General features: G+C 47.4%; 3 protein-coding genes across 3 annotated transcripts; all 3 read right to left on the bottom strand.

The window, feature by feature from the left end:
- Positions 1–1033: 1033 nt before the first annotated feature.
- Positions 1034–4606, bottom strand: LOC131186296 (zinc finger protein 501-like). Its single transcript, XM_058159740.1, has 2 exons — positions 4564–4606; positions 1034–4412 (listed from the first exon to the last, which is right to left on the bottom strand). Exons 1-2 carry the CDS (start codon positions 4570–4572, stop codon positions 2862–2864), a joined length of 1560 nt encoding a protein of 519 aa, XP_058015723.1. The 5' UTR covers positions 4573–4606; the 3' UTR covers positions 1034–2861.
- Positions 4607–9207: 4601 nt separating this feature from the next.
- Positions 9208–10977, bottom strand: LOC131186223 (zinc finger protein 665-like). The gene is made up of 3 exons (XM_058159576.1): positions 10403–10977; positions 9795–10270; positions 9208–9359 (listed from the first exon to the last, which is right to left on the bottom strand). The coding sequence occupies exons 1-3, from the start codon at positions 10975–10977 to the stop codon at positions 9208–9210; spliced, it is 1203 nt and encodes a 400-aa protein (XP_058015559.1).
- Positions 10978–15768: 4791 nt separating this feature from the next.
- On the bottom strand, positions 15769–17289 carry LOC131186302 (zinc finger protein 566-like). Its single transcript, XM_058159746.1, has 2 exons — positions 17276–17289; positions 15769–16419 (listed from the first exon to the last, which is right to left on the bottom strand). The coding sequence occupies exon 2, from the start codon at positions 16264–16266 to the stop codon at positions 15787–15789; it is 480 nt and encodes a 159-aa protein (XP_058015729.1). The 5' UTR covers positions 16267–16419; positions 17276–17289; the 3' UTR covers positions 15769–15786.
- Between the last annotated feature and the right edge of the window lie 296 nt (positions 17290–17585).

The following is a 17585-nucleotide window of genomic DNA, read 5'->3' as shown; positions in this document are numbered from 1 at the left end:
CTCCATCCAGAACCGCTCTGGGTCCATCAGGCGCCTGGGACGGAACCAACGTAGTGGTTCCGTCTCCCTGCGGTGTTGAGTGGCGGTCAGAAAGTCCAGGCGAAGGAGAGAGTGATCTGACCATGACAAAGGTTCTGTGACTACATCTCTCAAATCCAGATCCTTCAACCACTGACCAGAGATAAAAATAAGGTCCAGTGTGCCACCCCCGATGTGAGTGGGGCCATCCACTACTTGAGTCAGGTCCAAGGCCGTCATGGAAGCCATGAACTCCCGAGCCACTGTCGATGACGAGCCGGCAGATGGCAAGTTAAAGTCCCCCATGACTAAAAGTCTGGGGGTCTCCACTGCCACCCCGGCAAGCACCTCCAGGAGCTCGGGCAGGGCAGCTGTCACGCAGCAAGGAGCCAGGTACGTGACCAGCAAGCCCATCTGACACCTATGACCCCATCTCACAAAGAGGGATTCACATCCGGCAATCTGAGGTACAGTGGTCTCCCTCGGCTCTAGACTCTCTTTAATAACAACCGCCAACCCCCCCACCCCTACCCTGGGCCCTCGGCTGATGGAATGCACGGAAACCCGGTGGGCACATTTCGACCAGGGGCACGCCCCCTTCAGTGCCCAACCAGGTCTCCGTAACACCTATAAGATCCGCGGCGCCCCCCTGGATAAGATCATGTATTAGGGGGGCCTTATTGGCCACGGACCGTGCGTTGCATAACATAAGACGAAGGCCCAGGCTCTGAGGGTCTTGACCATCCGGGGAACGGGAGAAGTCAGAGGGATCGGGGCACGCGATCGCCTGCAAACATCGAACGTGTGACCCCCTAGACCGATACGATCCCCCCTTCCGCCATATTTGCCCCTCCCACTTACCGTGCAAATGGAGCCACCCTCACAAAAAGGAACACACTCCCCCCCCATAACCTCCGAACCCACTAAATAATCGCCACGAGCATGCGCAGGAACTGGTTTCCCTCCCGACGGGCTACCCCCAAAACCCGCCCTAACCCTCCCACCCCTTAAAAATGCCCTATCTAAAAAACCCCAAAGGCTCTTTCTCTTCGCATGCCACCTCTGTGGGTCCCAAGACCCGTCATTGAGGCCGGCCCTTGGTAACGAGGCGGGCCATTCCTGCGAGGCGGGGGCACCTCGCAGGCGCAAGAATTCACAAGACGAATAGCGCATAACGACTGAAGATAAACAGATAAAAAATAAAAATCGGCAATAAAAAGGCTCCATCTCCGAATGGCAGAAATGTCAAGATATGATGGTAATCCAAAATGAGGACGGGCATCAGATGGAAAACAAAAAGGACAGTCTAGATGGCAATCTATCCAAGCCTCGTCCAAACATCCTGGAACGGGGGTGGGGGTGCGTCGGTCGTGGCACATGTCCTCCTCTGTCCCCAAGCAAGTCTCCCGCCACTCCCCAATAGCCCAAATAGGACCAGTAACAGCCATAAAGATCTCGAATGGCGAGGGGAGAGGCATAGCTGGAACTACAACAGTCACGAGATGGTTAAACAGGGACAGATCAAGGGTACCTCCGTCGCCTCCCCGAAGTCCTCCAACATCCGCTTCCAAAAGTGGCCAGAAACTACTGTCCAGGGGGTCACCTCCATCTCTGACACCCCCCTAGTAAATCCAACCATTTCGGAAGCCAGATCTCTCCGAACCTCTCCTTCCAAGAGGCCAAGCCTGTCCAAATGGCTGAGCCTCCCCGAGAGGCCGGAGGATGTGAAGGGGCCAAGTTCGTAAACTGGCAGCAGGAGAAAAGCCGGAAAAGCCCAAACATAGTGGCAGATGGAAAGTCCAGATCGTCCCAAATCGTGGCAGGGGACCCAAACCTCACCGATTGAGAAGAAGCCGACGGCCAGGCCGAAAATCAGGCCGAAACATCAGGCCGAAAAGCCGGCCGAGACAAGCTGACTCATCGCCCCACCTCCTTTAAGCCTGGAAACATGGCCGCCGCAGTCCACCGCTTTGCCCTCCCAGCCTCGTTCTCGGCAACCGCGGGTGTAAAAAGATCCGAAGACCTCTCCCGCGGCTGCCAGAAAGATGATACGCCGGGCTGGGAAAGGCAGGCAGCTAAGCAGGCGGTCCAGGCGTCGCCATCCTCGGAGAGCCGCTCGATCGCCGAAGGTAAATCTTCAGCGCCGCGCCATCTTGCGCATGCGCAGAGCCATAACTTGATGTCTATAAAGACTTTGATGTCTATAAAGGCTATAAAGGCTCACCATCATATTGAAGCTCTTTCCACACTCCAGGCATTTAAATGGATTCTGTCCTGTGTGGATCCTTAGATGCCTTTGAAGGTGGTAATTTCTTTTGAAGGATTTTTCACATTCTGGGCATTGATATTTCGTTTCTCCTGAGTGGATTCTAAAGATGGTTCTCCAGTCTATCGTTATTTGTGAAGGATTTTTCACATTATGGACATCCGTATTTCCTTTCTCCTGTGTGGATTCTTAGATGCCTTTGAAAATGTCTGTTGGTTTTGAAGGATTTTTCACATTCTAGGCACTGATATTGCTTTCCTCCCTCCAGGGAGGGATCCTTTGATGTCTATAAAAGTCTATAAAGGTTTCCGGAATGATGGAAGCTCTTTCCACACTCCAGGCATCTATAGGGTTTTTCACCTGTGTGGATTCTTTGATAGGTATCAAGACTTCCCTTTTAAACTGAAGTTCTTTCCACATTCCAGGCTTTTATATGGTTTTTCTCCACATTGGATCTCTATTTGCTTTAAAGGTTTTTCCACATTCCGGGAATTTATGAGGTTTCTCTCCTGAGTGGATCCTTTGATGTCTATAAAGGCTGCTGCTCAGACTAAAGCTCTTTCCACATTCGAGGCTTTTATATGGTTTTTCTCCACATTGGATCTCTATTTGCTTTAAAGGTTTTTCCACATTCCGGGAATTTATGAGGTTTCTCTCCTGAGTGGATCCTTTGATGTCTATAAAGGCTACTCCTCTGACTGAAGTTCTTTCCACACTCCAGGCATTTATATGGTTTCTCTCCTGAGTGGATCATTTGATGTTTATAAAGGCTGCTCCTCTGAGTGAATCTCTTTCCACACTCCAGGCATTTATGATGTTTTTCTCCTGAGTGGATCCTTTGATGTCCATAAAGGCTGCTGTTCCAATTGAAGCTCTTTCCACACTCCAGGCACTTATAAGGCTTTTCTCCTGTGTGGATCATTTGATGTCTATAAAGGCTGCTGCTCAGACTAAAGCTCTTTCCACATTCTAGACATTTATGAGGTTTCTCTCCTGAGTGGATCCTTTGATGTCTATAAAGGCTGCTCCCCTGAGTGAATTTCTTTCCACACTCCAGGCATTTATATGGTTTCTCTCCCAAGTGGATTCTTTGATGCCTACTAAAGCTGCTCCTGTGATTGAAGCTCATTCCACAATCCAGGCATTTATGATGTTTTTCTCCTGAGTGGATCCTTTGATGTCCATAAAGGCTGCTGCTCAGACTGAAGCTCTTTCCACACTCCAGGCATTTATAAGGTTTTTCTCCCGAGTGGATCCTTAGATGCCTTTGAATATCTCCATTTGTTCTGAAGGTCTTCCCACATTCCGGGCACTGATATCTCAGTTTCTCTCGCCAATGGATCTTTTGATGTGTATAAAGGTTGCTAGTCTGACTGAAGCTCTTTCCACAGTCCAGGCATTTATGTGGTTTTTCTCCTGAGTGGATCCTTAGATGGCTTTGAAGATGCTGATTCCTTTTGAAGCATTTTTCACATTCTGAACATTTATACGGTTTTTTTCCTGTGTGGATCTTTTGATGTAGATAAAGACTGCTGCTCCAGCTGAAGCTCTTTCCACACTCATGGCATTTATGAGGTTTCTCTCCTAAGTGGCTCCTTAGATGGCTTTTAAGATAGTAATTTGATTTGAAGCATTTTTCACATTCTGAGCATTTATATGGTTTTTCTTCTGTGTGTATCTTTTGATGTATATAAAAGTTACTGCTCCAACTGAAGCTGTTTCCACACTCATGGCATGTATAAGGTTTTTCTCCCGAGTGGATCCTTAGATGCCTTTGAAGATGTCCATTTGTTCTGAAGGACTTTCCACATTCCGGGCACTGATGTTCCTTTCCTCCCTCCTGGATCCTTGGGGGCCTCCCGGGTCTTCCGAAGGAGCCTCCGCCCTCCAGGACCGTCTCGGGGTCTCCGCCCGTTTCCTCCTCCCCGCATCGCCCTCCAGGCAGCCGCCTTTCCCGGGCTCCCCCTGGGCTCATCCCTCCGGCAGCCCCGGAGCCCCCCGGCCTTTCCCCGCCGTCTCCCGGGGAAGCCGCTACGGGACAGGGAAGGGATGCTCCGCGGGGCCCGCTCTCCTCCTCCTCCTCTCGGCCGGCGCTTCCTTCCTTCCCCCGCCGGGCTCCTCCGTCCTCCTGCAGGGGAGAGAAAGAGGCGGGTGACGGCCTACCTCTCAGCGTCCCCAACCCCATCCTAGCAGGCTAGACTAGGCCTCGGACTCCCAGGCCCGCCTTATCCGGGAGAGACCCTCCAGGACTGCAACCCCCAGCATTCCCTGCGCCAAACCTCCATCATCCGGGCTCCTCTGTCGCCGATTCAGGCAGCTCCCTCGTTGCCCGTTTTGTTTCCGGAAGTAGAGGCTTCGCGCCCTTTGTTCTCCCAAATTTCCGTTTCTTCCTGTGAAGGGACTGCCCCCAGGACTCCTCCTACCAATCACCGCCCTTCCCAGAGCGATCAATCGGAGTCCGCCTTCCTTCACTCACCAAGATGGCGCCTGCGCGATGTCGACGGTTGTCATGGTTCCCTGGAGGGCGGGGCTGGGGGGATGCTCCCCTTGAACTTTGGGGTCCGATCTCCCCCCACCCCGTTATTGAGGCTGGTGGAGATCAGGGGCTCTTCTGGGGCTCCGACCTTATAGCAGTCTATGAAGGGCAGGCAGTTGGGTCCAGTGATTGAGGCACCGGGGTAGAAAGCAAGAGACCCCGAATTCAAGCCCCTCTTTCGGCCCAGCCCACCTCACAGGGTTGTTGTTGAGGGAAAAGAGGAGGGAGGTGTGTTGGATATGAGGGCTCCTTGGGGTTCTCTGGGCTTGTTTTCTTGCAAATATTTCATTACACGAACTAGCTACCTTCATCATTGCTAGAAGGGGGAGGGGCTCAGAGACCCCTCAGTTCAACCCTGAGCTACAAATATTCTCCTTTATTTTGTTGCATATGGTCTCTGCCTTATTTCTAAAAATAAAAAAGGCACGATCCAAATACATACTTTTTTATTTTTTTATTTTGTCACCCAGTATATATAAGCATGAGCATGAAATAACTATACAATATATAAGCATATATATATAAGCATGAGTATGTAATAACTATATTAATTGGATATAATGAAAGAAAACAATGGGACAGGAACAGTAGGCACGTTTGTGCTCTTATACACGTCCCTTACAGACCTCTTAGGAATGGGGTGAGGTCAATGGTAGACAGTTTTTGGCTGAAGCTTTGGGGATTTTGGGAAGAGACCACAGTCAGGTAGTGTATCCCAAGCATTAACAACTCTGTTACATAAGTCATATTTTCTGCAGTCAAGATTGAAGTGGTTAACATTAAGCTTAAATCTATTGTGTGCTCGTTTATTGTTGCAATTGAAGCGGAAGTAGTCTTTGACAGGAAGGACATTGCAATAGATGATTCTATTTTATTTTATTTTATATTTTATTCTATTCTATTTTACATATTGAACACGTATTTACAATGGTTATTATTCTCTCCCCACTCCAATTCTGTCTCTCAATGAAGACAAAATAAATGTTTCATGTTTTTCAAGAACAAAAAGTGTATTTATTAAACATTCCTGGTTCAATTCAGTGCAGTGACTTCTGAGTTCCAAGCAGGATCATTCTCATGCTCGAGAAATGATTCTCTGCCATGTTACAAATTCCCAAATCCACCTAAGATCTTTTCTACCCTTATGAGAGGAGCAGCGCGGTGAACCTCAACATTCAGCACAATGGGACTTTTTCAGATTTGTCAGCTATACATCCAGCCCCTGAAGCAGAAGCAGAAGATCCCTCTGGTTCATAGGACATCTTGTTAACTGGAAACAGGAAATGTCCACATAGCCAGAGCGTGAAGTCCAGGCGCAATGATTCTGAAAAAACGTTTTCTTCTTCTAAATGCAAACGTTTTGTCTGATGTCCCAGCGGGATCTTTCTGGGTCCCTTTAACTGCTGGATTCCTTTTACATTTGGAACTTGGCCAAAAGAGGGTCATGTGCTTTGGGGGTTCAGCATCATTAAGCTATGCAGTTATTTTGTTTTTGCAGAAGTTGTTCAAGGGAGACAAGATTTTTGTTTTCTGTCCTGGATTGCTGTATTACTTTGCAATTCAGAAAAAGGTGTCTCGCCTAAGCAGAAATAATGGAGGGAGCTCACCTGGGATGATGGAACAAAACACAAAACAACATGGGAAAAGGAAGGGAGCGCAATGGGATGTTGACCCCAGACTGTATAAATGAGTCTTAGTGGAGCTTCCCTAGAAAGGGTCAGTCTACATCCAACATCTGCCTTTTGTGAGAAATGGGAAGCTTTACCGATTGCTTTGGTCTCCTCCTACAGACATTTGCCTGGAAATGCTGTATGTAGAAAAAGTAGAACAGGTGAGGTTTGATAGGCCGCCTGTCATCTCCATTGGAATTCTGATGGCTTTATGACCTCATCCATGTAAGCTAAACTGCCGGTTACTGTCAGTTATCAAAGTGAAGTTTTAAGTTTCTTGTTTGGCATTTATGAGCTTAAAGCATATTATTATCGGACCTTACAGCCTCGAAGAGTTTAAGAACTTGCCTCTCCTTCCCGCTGAAGGAAGTAGAACTCGCTGGACGATTGGCATTTCAAAAGGAAATTTTTATTGAGAAAAAGTGATAGCAAGGCAAAGAAAGCAGGATCTGAGGATTCCAGCATAATTCCCTCAGATTAAAACAGATACCCACCCTCAGTCGTGTAGAAGCCGATCCGAAGGTGCAGAGTTGTTTTGAGAACGGCAGTCTGAGAAGCGATAAGTTGTTGTTCTCATGCCCTCGTCACTTCTCGCCTGGACTACTGCAATGCTCTCTACATGGGGCTTCCCTTGAAGAGCACCCGGAGGCTCCAGTTGGTTCAGAATGCAGCTGCGCGGGTGATAGAGGGAGCCTCTCGTGGCTCCCATGTAACACCTCTCCTGCGCAAACTGCACTGGCTGCCTGTGGTCTTCCGGGTGCACTTCAAGGTGTTGGTTACCACCTTTAAAGTGCTCCATAGCTTAGGACTGGGATATTTACGGGACCGCCTTCTGCTACCACTTTCCTCCCACCGACCGCTCTCCTCCCACCCACCGCTCCCACAGAGAGGGTCTCCTCAGGGTGCCGTCAGCCAAAGAATGTCGGCTGGCGACCCCCAGGGGGAGAGCCTTCTCTGTGCGGGCACCTACCCTCTGGAATGAGCTTCCTCCAGGACTTCGTCAACTTCCTGACCTCTGGACCTTTCGCCGCAAGCTGAAGACGTATTTATTCTTCCGTGCAGGACTGGCATAAAACAGGTTTTAATAGGATTTTAATTGGAGTTTTACGATGTTATGTATTTTATTTTTAAATTATAGGCTAAATTGAATAAGTTTTTTAATTCTGGTTTTATTGTGTTGTATGTGATTGTTATTTTATCTGGCTGTTAACCATCCTGAGTCCTTCGGGAGAAGCGGTATAAAAATTCAAATATTAAGAAATTAAAATTAAAATATTATTAAGTCGCTTGCTGGAGGCTCTGGTGCTGAGACACAACAGATGGCCTTCAATTCAATCCCTCCCCACTTTCATTCCCAAGAAGGAAAATCAAAGTACAGGGTACGCAGGGAAAGGGTTATAAAGTGAGGACTTTACCCAGGCCTCGCCCCTCCAAACCAAAATGGAAGCGTCCAATAGGGATCTATGGGGTCTTAGAGACCCTTTTGTAGCTGTTTCTGCTGGAAGACAAGGGGACCATTGAGAGAATCCAACCGACAGGAGTTTCAGATGTCTGGGGATGGTTTTACATGATAGCCACATCTGGAAAACCCACACAGATTATATCAAACAATGGCAGAGAGAGGCATTTTCACACCCACAACAATAAAGGCCAAATTAGCCTTAGATTCAGCTGCACTTGCTTCAATTAGGATCTGAGTTCAATGACGATTTAAAGGCAATTTATTAAGAGTATTGTAGCAGAGAGATTTCCTTTAATGAAAAGAGGGAATTCAGGACACAGAACTAGGTTTCATTTTACACTCCATGCAGTAGAAAAAGTACCAAACAAGAGTTGATTGCATGGAAGAAATCCCCCTGCTCAATTAGTTACATCAGAGACATGAACAGTAACATCCCATATTAAGCATAACCGCTGAAGTGAACATTGCATTAAAAAGAGAACGTTCAAATGGGAAATGGCAGTTTGAGTCACGTCTGTTGCGAAAAGTACAAACTCCACACGTGACAAATGTATGTTAGTCTTTTCCGGCTGGGTTTGTGTCTTTCTTGAAAGTTGCAGATGAAGTCTCTGTTGTATAGTTGCTGAAAAAGCAACTTCTCACATACCAAATAAAGAGCCTTAGTCAAGAAGGGACAAAAAACAGAGGCATAGAATCAACATCACATGAAGTATTAGTGCCACTTTATAAAACTTTAGTAAGGCCACACCTGAATAGTACATTCAATTTTGGTCACATTACAAAAGGTTGTTGAGACTTTGGGAAAAGTGCAAAGAACAGCAACGAGGATGATTAAGGGCCTGGAGACTGAAACATATGTGGAACAGTTGCAGGAACTGGATATGGCTAGTCCAGAGATTAGGATATATATGTCCTAGTAGAAGAGACAATGATAACTTGGGCTAAGAATTTTGGCTATACCGTAGAATTAGATAAATGGCAGAAATTATGGGATAGAAACAAGGATACAGGAACTTTTGATATAAAAACAATAAACGGGGAGGGGAAAGAGTGGACAAGCAGTTGTCTGGAATGGTATAGGGTCTCCTGCTTTAACAAGGAGTTGGACTAAAAGGTCTCGAAGGTCCCATTCACTGCTGCTTTTTTTGGTAACATTATTCCGTTGTTTGCGTGTACACTGAAAGCTTCTGCACCGGAAGCAAATTCCTTGTATGTCTAATCACATATGAGTAAAGAAATTATTCAACTGAATTACTCAGACATATATCTGACTGAAGGTCTTTCCACACTCAGGCGTATTTAGCATTTCCTCCCATTTGAATCCTTTGATGTCGATGAACGAGTCCCCCATCTTCAAAGCTCTTTCCACACTCAAGGCATTTATATGTTTTTCCTCGTGTTTCATTCCTTGATTTGAAAAAAAGGTCCTGCTTTGAACCGAAACTTTTCCTTCAGTCTATGGTTTGTCTCCTGTGTGAATCATTTGATGTCTAGAGTTCCTCTCATATTGAAACACATACCACATTCCAGGGAATTATAGGGTTTTCTCTCGTGTCGATTCTTTGACGCACGTAAAGGTTTCCTCTCTGATTGAAGCTCTTTCTTCATTGCAGTCGTTTATGTGTTTTTCTCCTGAGTGGATTCTTTGATGTGAATAAAGGCTTCTCTTTGAAGAGAAACGCTTGCTACAATCCAGGCACTGATATGGTTTGTTTCTTGAGTGGATTCTATGATGTTTGTAAAGGGTTCCCTTCCGATTGAAGCTCTTTCCACACTCCGGACATTTATGTGGTTTTTCTCCTGAGTGGATCATTTCATGTCTATCCAGGTCTCTCCTCGTACTGAAGCTGTTTCCACATTCGAGGCATTTATAGGGTTTCTCTCCAGTATGGATTTTTTTATGATGATAGAGGCCCGAACCGTCAGTAAAGGTCTTTCCACACTCCTGGCATTCATATGGTTTTTCTCCCAGGTGAATTTTTTGATGCCTATAAAGGCTCACCGTCATATTGAAGCTCTTTCCACACTCCAGGCATTTAAATGGATTCTGTCCCGTGTGGATCCTTAGATGCCTTTGAAGGTGGTAATTTCTTTTGAAGGATTTTTCACATTCTGGGCATTGATATTTCGTTTCTCCTGAGTGCATTATTAGATGGTTCTCCAATTTATCGTTATTTGTGAAGGATTTTTCACATTCTGAACATCCATATTTCCTCTCTCCTGTGTGGCTCCCTAGATGCCTTTGAAAATGTTTATTGGTTTTGAAGGATTTTGCACATTCTGGGCACTGATATTTCAGTTTCTCTCCCCAGTGGATCCTTTGATGTTTGTAAAGGCCGGTGGTCCGACGGAAGCTCTTTCCACACTCCAGGCACTTGTGAGGTTTCTCTCCTGTGTGGATCCTTAGATGTTCCGTAAGATCTCCTCTCCGACTGAAGTTCTTTCCACACTCCAAGCATTGATGTGGGTTTCCAAATGAGTGGATTCTTAGATGTCTTTGAAGGTGGTTGTTGCTTTTGAAGCATTTTTCACATTCTGAGCATTGATATTTATTCTCTCCTGAGTGGCTCCTTCGATGCTTTTGAAGATCTCTATTTGTTCTGAAGGATTTTCCACATTCCAGGCACTGATATTCCTTTCCTCCCTCCTGGATCCTTCGGGGATTTCTGGGTCTTCCAAAGGAGCCTCCGTCCTCCATGCATTTATTCAATTTCTCTCCAAAGTGGATCCTTTGATGTCTATGAAGGCTGCTGCTGCGACTGAAGCTCTTTCCACACTCCAGACATTTATGAGATTTCTCTCCCGTGTGGATCCTTAGATGCCTTTGAAGATGATCATTTCTTTTGAAGGATTTTCCACATTCCAGGCACTGATATTTCTTCCCTCCCTCCTGGATGCTTGGGGGCCTCCCGGGTCTTCCTAAAGAGCCTCCGCCCTCCAGGACCGTCTCGGGGTCTCCGCCCGTTTCCTCCTCCCCGCATCGCCCTCCAGGCTGCCGCCTTTCCCGGGCTCCCCCTGGGCTCATCCCCCCGGCAGCCCAGGAGCCCCAGCCTTTCCCCGCCGTCTCCCGGGGAAGCCGCGCCGGGACCGGGCAGGGCTGCTCCGCGGGGCCCGCTCTCCTCCTCCTCCTCTCGGGCGGCGCTTCCTTCCTTCCCCCGCCGGGCTCCTCCGTCCTCCTGCAGGGGAGAGAAAGAGGCGGGTGACGGCCTACCTCCCAGCGTCCCCCACCCCATCATAGCAGGCTAGACTAGGCCTCAGACTCCCAGGCCCGCCTTATCCGGGAGAGACCCTCCAGGACTGCAACACCCAGCATTCCCTGCGCCATACCTCCACCATCCGGGCTCCTCTGTCGCCGATTCAGGCAGCTCCCTCGTTGCCCGTTTTGTTTCCGGAAGTAGAGGCTTCGCGCCCTTTTTTCTCCCGAAGTTCCGCCTTTTCTTGTGGAGGGACCACCCCCAGGACTCCTCCTACCAATCACCGCCCTTCCCAGAGCGACCAATCGGAATCCGCCTTCCTTTACCCACCCAGATGGCGCCTGCGCTATGCCGACGGTTGTTATGGTTCCCTGGGGAGGTGGGGCGGGGGATGGATGCTCCCCTTGAACTTTGGGGTCCGGTCTCACCCCACCCCGTTATTGAGGCAGGCGGAGGTCAGGGGCTCTTCTGGGGCTCCCACCTTATAGCAGCCTGTGAAAGGCAGCCAGCTGGGTCCAGTGATTGAGGCACCGGGGTAGAAAGCAAGAGACCCCGAATTCAAGTGCCTCTTTCGGCCCAGCCCACCTCACAGGGTTGTTGTTGGGGGGGAAAGAGGAGGAAGATGTGTTGGATATGAGGGCTCCCTGGTGCTCGTTTTCTTGCAGACGTTTCATTATGAAGGGAACATATATACTAAAAGACTAGAATTGTTTCCTGCAATATACACTGTAAGCCGCCCTGAGTCTTCGGAGAAGGGCGGGATATAAATGTAAATATATATATATATGTAGGTCTTTGGTTGTTCGGGTTTTCTCCCGTGTAAAATTGGAAGTGTCTTGGCGACGTTTCGACGAAGTCTCATTCGTCATCTTCAGGCTTCAGCTGCTCCCAGAAGCACGAAGCTGAAGCCTGAAGATGACGAATGAGTCGAATTTTACACGGGAGAAAACCCGAACAACCAAAGACAAACACCTGTGAAAACTCAGAAAACATATATATATTGATCTCTTTGTATACCTGCATTTTCTTTCTCATGAAGAAGATACGCTTGCACTAAAAGTTTACTGCTGTAAAAGTACATCCTTCCTGCATTAACCTGCATTAAGATCTAAAAGCCTCCATAAAGTGCCACTCTGTTTCCCCACAAGAAATTGTCACCTATCTCAAACTAGCAGAGCAATCTACATACCTCTGTACTGTTAAATAGGGGACCAAGTGGCTAATTTAGAAGACAAAGGAGGAAAAGATAAACAATGCAGAGGGATGTAAATCTGGAGTTAGATTACATTCACTGACTTTTACTATGGGAATATACAAACCAGATTCCCGGATACACAAATCATGGATGCCAGAGTTGGGGGTTTACTTTCCTCAAGAATACTTCAAAGACCTTTTTGGGTATAAAAGAGAACCTTGCTTTTTCTCCTGTGTGGTTCTTCCCAGCATGTATGCATTCTATGTGTTCGGAACGACTAACCAATTTAAACTTGGCCAAGATTAAATGCTATTTTACTCAAGCCTCTGTTTAAGTCTCTTGATTGGCAGTTATGAGCTTAGACATATTAATAAGTGAACCTTCCAATTACACAGACTAGCTACCTTCATCATTGCTAGAAGGGAGAGGGGCTCAGAGAACTCCAAAGACCCCTCAGTTCAACCCTGTGCTACAAATATTCTCCTTTATTTTGTTGTATATGTTCTCCGCTTTATTTGTAAAAATAATAAAGGCAGGATCCAAATAAATACATCAACTCGGTATATCTGACTCACTCAAGTGTATTTTTAAGAAGCAACTACATGGCCTCTAATTCAGGGGTCTCCAACCTTGGTCCCTTTAAGACTTGTGGACTTCAACTCCTAGAGTTCCTCAGCCAGTTTTGCTGGCTGAGGGACTCTGAGAGTTGAAGTCCACAAGTCTTAAAGGGACCAAGGTTGGAGACCCCTGCTCTAATTGATGCAGGAAAATTCTTGTTCCTAGGTATAAGAACTACGAATTCATGCCCAAAAGCAGACCATCTCCAGTTAAAGAGGACCGGAGGGTCAGAATCTCCTGCCAACGGTTCTTGCCTGTGAATTTCCTCTCATTCCAACACACTATTGTTGACAAAAGGGACCATGGAATCATTCAATTCTGACAGGATCCAACTTGGATTCTTTCTGGGTCTCTTTAACTGCTGGATCCCTCAACATTTGGAACTTGGCCAAAAGAGGGTCATGTGCTTTGGGGGTTCAGCATCATTAAGCTATGCAGTTATTTTGTTTTGGCAGAAGTTGTTCAAGGGAGACAGGATTTTTGTTTTCTCTCCTGGATTGCTGTATTACTTTGGGATTCAGAAAAAGGTGTCTCGCCTAAGCAGAAATAATGGAGGAAACTCACCTGGGACGATGGAACAAAACACAAAACAACATGGGAAAAGGAAGGGAGCGCAATGGGATGCTGAGCCCAGGCTGTATAAATGAGTCTTAGTAGAGCTTCCCTAGAAAGGGTCAGTCTACATCCAACATCTGCCTTTTGTGAGAAATGGGAACCTTTACCGATTGCTTTGGTCTCCTCCAAAGACATTTGCCTGGAAATGCTGTATGTAGAAAAGATAGAACAGGTGAGGTTTGATAGGCCGCCTGTCATCTCCATTGGAATTCTGATGGCTTTATGACCTCATCCATGTAAGCTAAACTGCTGGTTACTGTCAGTTATCAAAGTGAAGTTTTAAGTTTCTTGTTTGGCATTTATGAGCTTAAAGCATATTATTATTGGACCTTACAGCCTCGAAGAGTTTAAGAACTTGCCTCTCCTTCCCGCTGAAGGAAGTAGAACTCGCTGGACGATTGGCATTTCAAAAGGAAATTTTTATTGAGAAAAAGTGATAGCAAGGCAAAGAAAGCAGGATCTGAGGATTCCAGCATAATTCCCTCAGATTAAAACAGATACCCCACCCTCAGTCCAGTGTAGGAGAAGCCAATCCGTAGGCGCAGAGTTGTTTTGAGAACGGCAGTCTGAGAAGCGATAAGTTGTTGTTCTCAAGAGTCCCTTGCTGGGGCCCTGGTGCTGAGACACAACAGATGGCCCTCAATTCAATCCCTCGTCACTTTCATTCCCAAGAAGGAAAATCAAAGTACAGGGTACGCAGAGAAAGGGTTATAAAGTGAGGACTGTACCCAGGCCTCGCCCCTCCAAACCAAAATGAAAGCGTCCGATAGGGATCTATGGGGTCTTAGAGACCCTTTTCCAGCTTCTTTCTGCTGGAAGACAAGGGGACCATTGAGAAAATCCAACTGACAGGAGGTTCAGATGTCTGGGGATGGTTTTACATGATAGCCACATCTGGAAAACCCACATAGATTATATCAAACAATGGCAGAGAGAGGCATTTTCACACCCACAACAATAAAGGCCAAATTAGCCCTAGATTCAGCTGCACTTGCTTCAATTAGGATCTGAGTTCAATGACCGTTTAAAGGCAATTTATTAAGGGTATTGTAGCAGAGAGATTTCCTTTAATGAAAAGAGGGAATTCAGGACACAGAATTGGGTTTCATTTTACACTCCATGCAGTAGAAAAAGTACCAAACAAGAGTTGATTGCATGGAAGAAATCACCCTGCTCAATTACAGTTACATCAGAGACATGGACAGTAACATCCCATATTAAGCATAACCGCTGAAGTGAACATTGCATTAAAAAGAGAACGTTCAAATGGGAAATGACAGCTTGAGTCACGTCTGTTGCGAAAAAGTACAAACTCCACACGTGACAAATGTTAGTCTTTTCCAGCTGGCTTTGTGTCTTTCTTGAAAGTTGCAGATGAAGTCTCTGTTGTGTAGTTTCTGAAAAGGCAACTTCTCACATACCAAATAAAGAGCCTTAGTCAAGAAGGGACAAAAAACAGAGGCATAGAATCAACATCCCATGAAGGATTAGCGCCCCTTTATAAAACTTTAGTAAGGCCACACCTGAATAGTACATTCAATTTTGGTTACATTACAAAAGGTTGTTGAGACTTTGGGAAAAGTGCAAAGAACAGCAACGAGGATGATTAAGGGCCTGGAGACTGAAACATATGTGGAACAGTTGCAGGAACTGGATATGGCTAGTCCAGAGATAAGGATATACATGTCCAATAATTGTCCAATATTTGACAATTAACCAGTGGAACAGCTTGCCTTCAGAAATTGTAGGTGCTTCATCACTAGATGTTTTTGACAATAGACTGAACAGCCTCTTGTTTCAAATTAAAAGGATATATAATTATTAAGTATTAAATTGGAAGAACAAGTAAAAGAGACAATGATAACTTGGGCTAAGAATTTTGGCTATACAATAGAATTAGATAAATGGCAGAAATTATGGGATAGAAACTTATAATGTCAACAGTGTATAAAGAAAATCTTTATAAATAATATTCTATAGATGCCAGTTTTCACCTGCAAGAATAGCAAATATTTACAAAGATAAATCTGTTAAATGTTGAAATACCCATTTCATATTATATGTGGTGGACGTGTCCCAAAGCAAAAAACTTTTGGAATAAAATCCATATATGGCTGGAAGCTTTGATAAAACACACATAGACTTAAAACCTGAGATATTCTTGTTGGGATGCTACCAAGAAATTACAATAAAATCAATACATATCTATTATTTATTTATTCTCTCCTGAGTGGATCCTTAGATGCCTTTGGAGATCTCCATTTGTTCTGAAGGTTTTTCCACATTCCGGGCACTGATATTCCTTTCCTCCCTCCTGGATCCTTTGGGGCCTCCCAGGACTTCCGAAGGAGCCTCCGCCCTCCAGGCATTTATTCAGTTTCTCTCCAAAGTGGATCCTTTGATGTCTATAAAGGTTGCTGTTCCGACTGAAGCTCTTTCCACACTCCAGGCATTTATACAGTTTTTCTCCCAAGTGGATCCTTTGATGCCTTTGAAGATCTCTATTTGTTCTGAAGCATTTCTCACATTCCGGGCACTGATGTTCCTTTCCTCCCTCCTGGATCCTTGGGGGCCTCCCGGGTCTTCCGAAGGAGCCTCCGCCCTCCAGGACCGTCTCGGGGTCTCCGCCCGTTTCCTCCTCCCCGCATCGCCCTCCAGGCAGCCGCCTTTCCCGGGCTCCCCCTGGGCTCATCCCTCCGGCAGCCCCGGAGCCCCCCGGCCTTTCCCCGCCGTCTCCCGGGGAAGCCGCGCCGGGACCGGGCAGGGCTGCTCCGCGGGGCCCGCTCTCCTCCTCCTCCTCTCGGGCGGCGCTTCCTTCCTTCCCCCGCCGGGCTCCTCCGTCCTCCTGCAGGGGAGAGAGAGAGAGAGGCGGGTCACGGCTGCGTCCCCTTCCCCGCAGGGGAGGCCCAGGTTGAAGCCTCCGCCTCTCGTGGGCCTCCCCTCCCAGGACTCCCTTGTCCGAAGAGCCTCTCAGGCTGCGTTTCCCAACACTCCCCGCGCCATACCGGCCTCCGGGTACTTTGATCTCCCTAACTACTCACCTACTTCCGTCGCTCGTCTGATTGCGTAACTGTGGGCGTGGCACCTTCCTCCCCACCTCTCCCCGTATCTCCCCTATATTTCTCCGATTGTGGAACGCGGGAAGAAAACTGTCTCTGCAGGCCCGGTGACTATTTGCATGCGGCTCCCTTTTACGCCATCCCATTGGCGGGCCCGGTTTGTGACTCCGCCCCTCTTTCCTTGCTGGAGCGGCGCTCTCGCCGCCTGGGTTCCGCCCCAGCTTTGGCTCCGCCCCTCCGCTGCTGGCTCTTCCCGTCCGCTCCCTTCGCCCTCCGCGGCTCTTCAAGGGTTGCCATTCCTCCCCCTCCCCCCCTCCCCAATGTTGTCCTTATTTGAGGCGGGGCTGCTCTGCCTCCCCCCCAGCGCCTAAGGAGGGTACATGGCGGGGGGGTGTGTGTGGCCGGCAGGTTGGGCCGCCTGCCCCACCTTTTCTCTGCCCCCCTACCCCTCTAGTGCCCGCCCCACTCCCTGCCCTTCTTCTTAAGCCCCCCACCCTTTTCCTTCCCCACCCCTGCCCCTTCCCCCACTCCCTGCCCTTCTTCTTAAGCCCCCACCCTTTTCCTTCCCCACCCCTGCCCCTCCACTTCCCCCACTTCCTTCTCTTCTATTCCTTCCCCACCCTTCTATTACAGGGTCTCAACCTTGGTCCCTTTAAGCCTTGCGAACTTCAACTCCCAGAGTTCCTTGCTGAGGTACTCTGGGAATTGAAGTCCACAAGCCTTAAAGGGACCAAGGTTGGAGACCCCTGCTCTATTAAGCTGTGCAGTATTTTGTTTTGGCAGCATCTCTTCGAGGAAGGCTGGATTTTATCTTCCGGCCTTAGATCGCTGGATGAGAAATGATGCCGGAAGTTCAAAACTCAGGGGGGAGAATTTCTACGTCCTCAAACTTGGCACCATCTCACAATGCTTTCTTTGGGTGAAAATCGCCCTTGGCAGCAATAATAGAGAG

Source organism: Ahaetulla prasina, chromosome 16, assembly GCF_028640845.1.
Source record: "Ahaetulla prasina isolate Xishuangbanna chromosome 16, ASM2864084v1, whole genome shotgun sequence".
Lineage (NCBI taxonomy): Eukaryota > Metazoa > Chordata > Lepidosauria > Squamata > Colubridae > Ahaetulla > Ahaetulla prasina.
The sequence above is the reverse complement of the archived record's forward strand: the minus strand, read 5'-3'. Positions and strand labels throughout refer to the sequence as shown.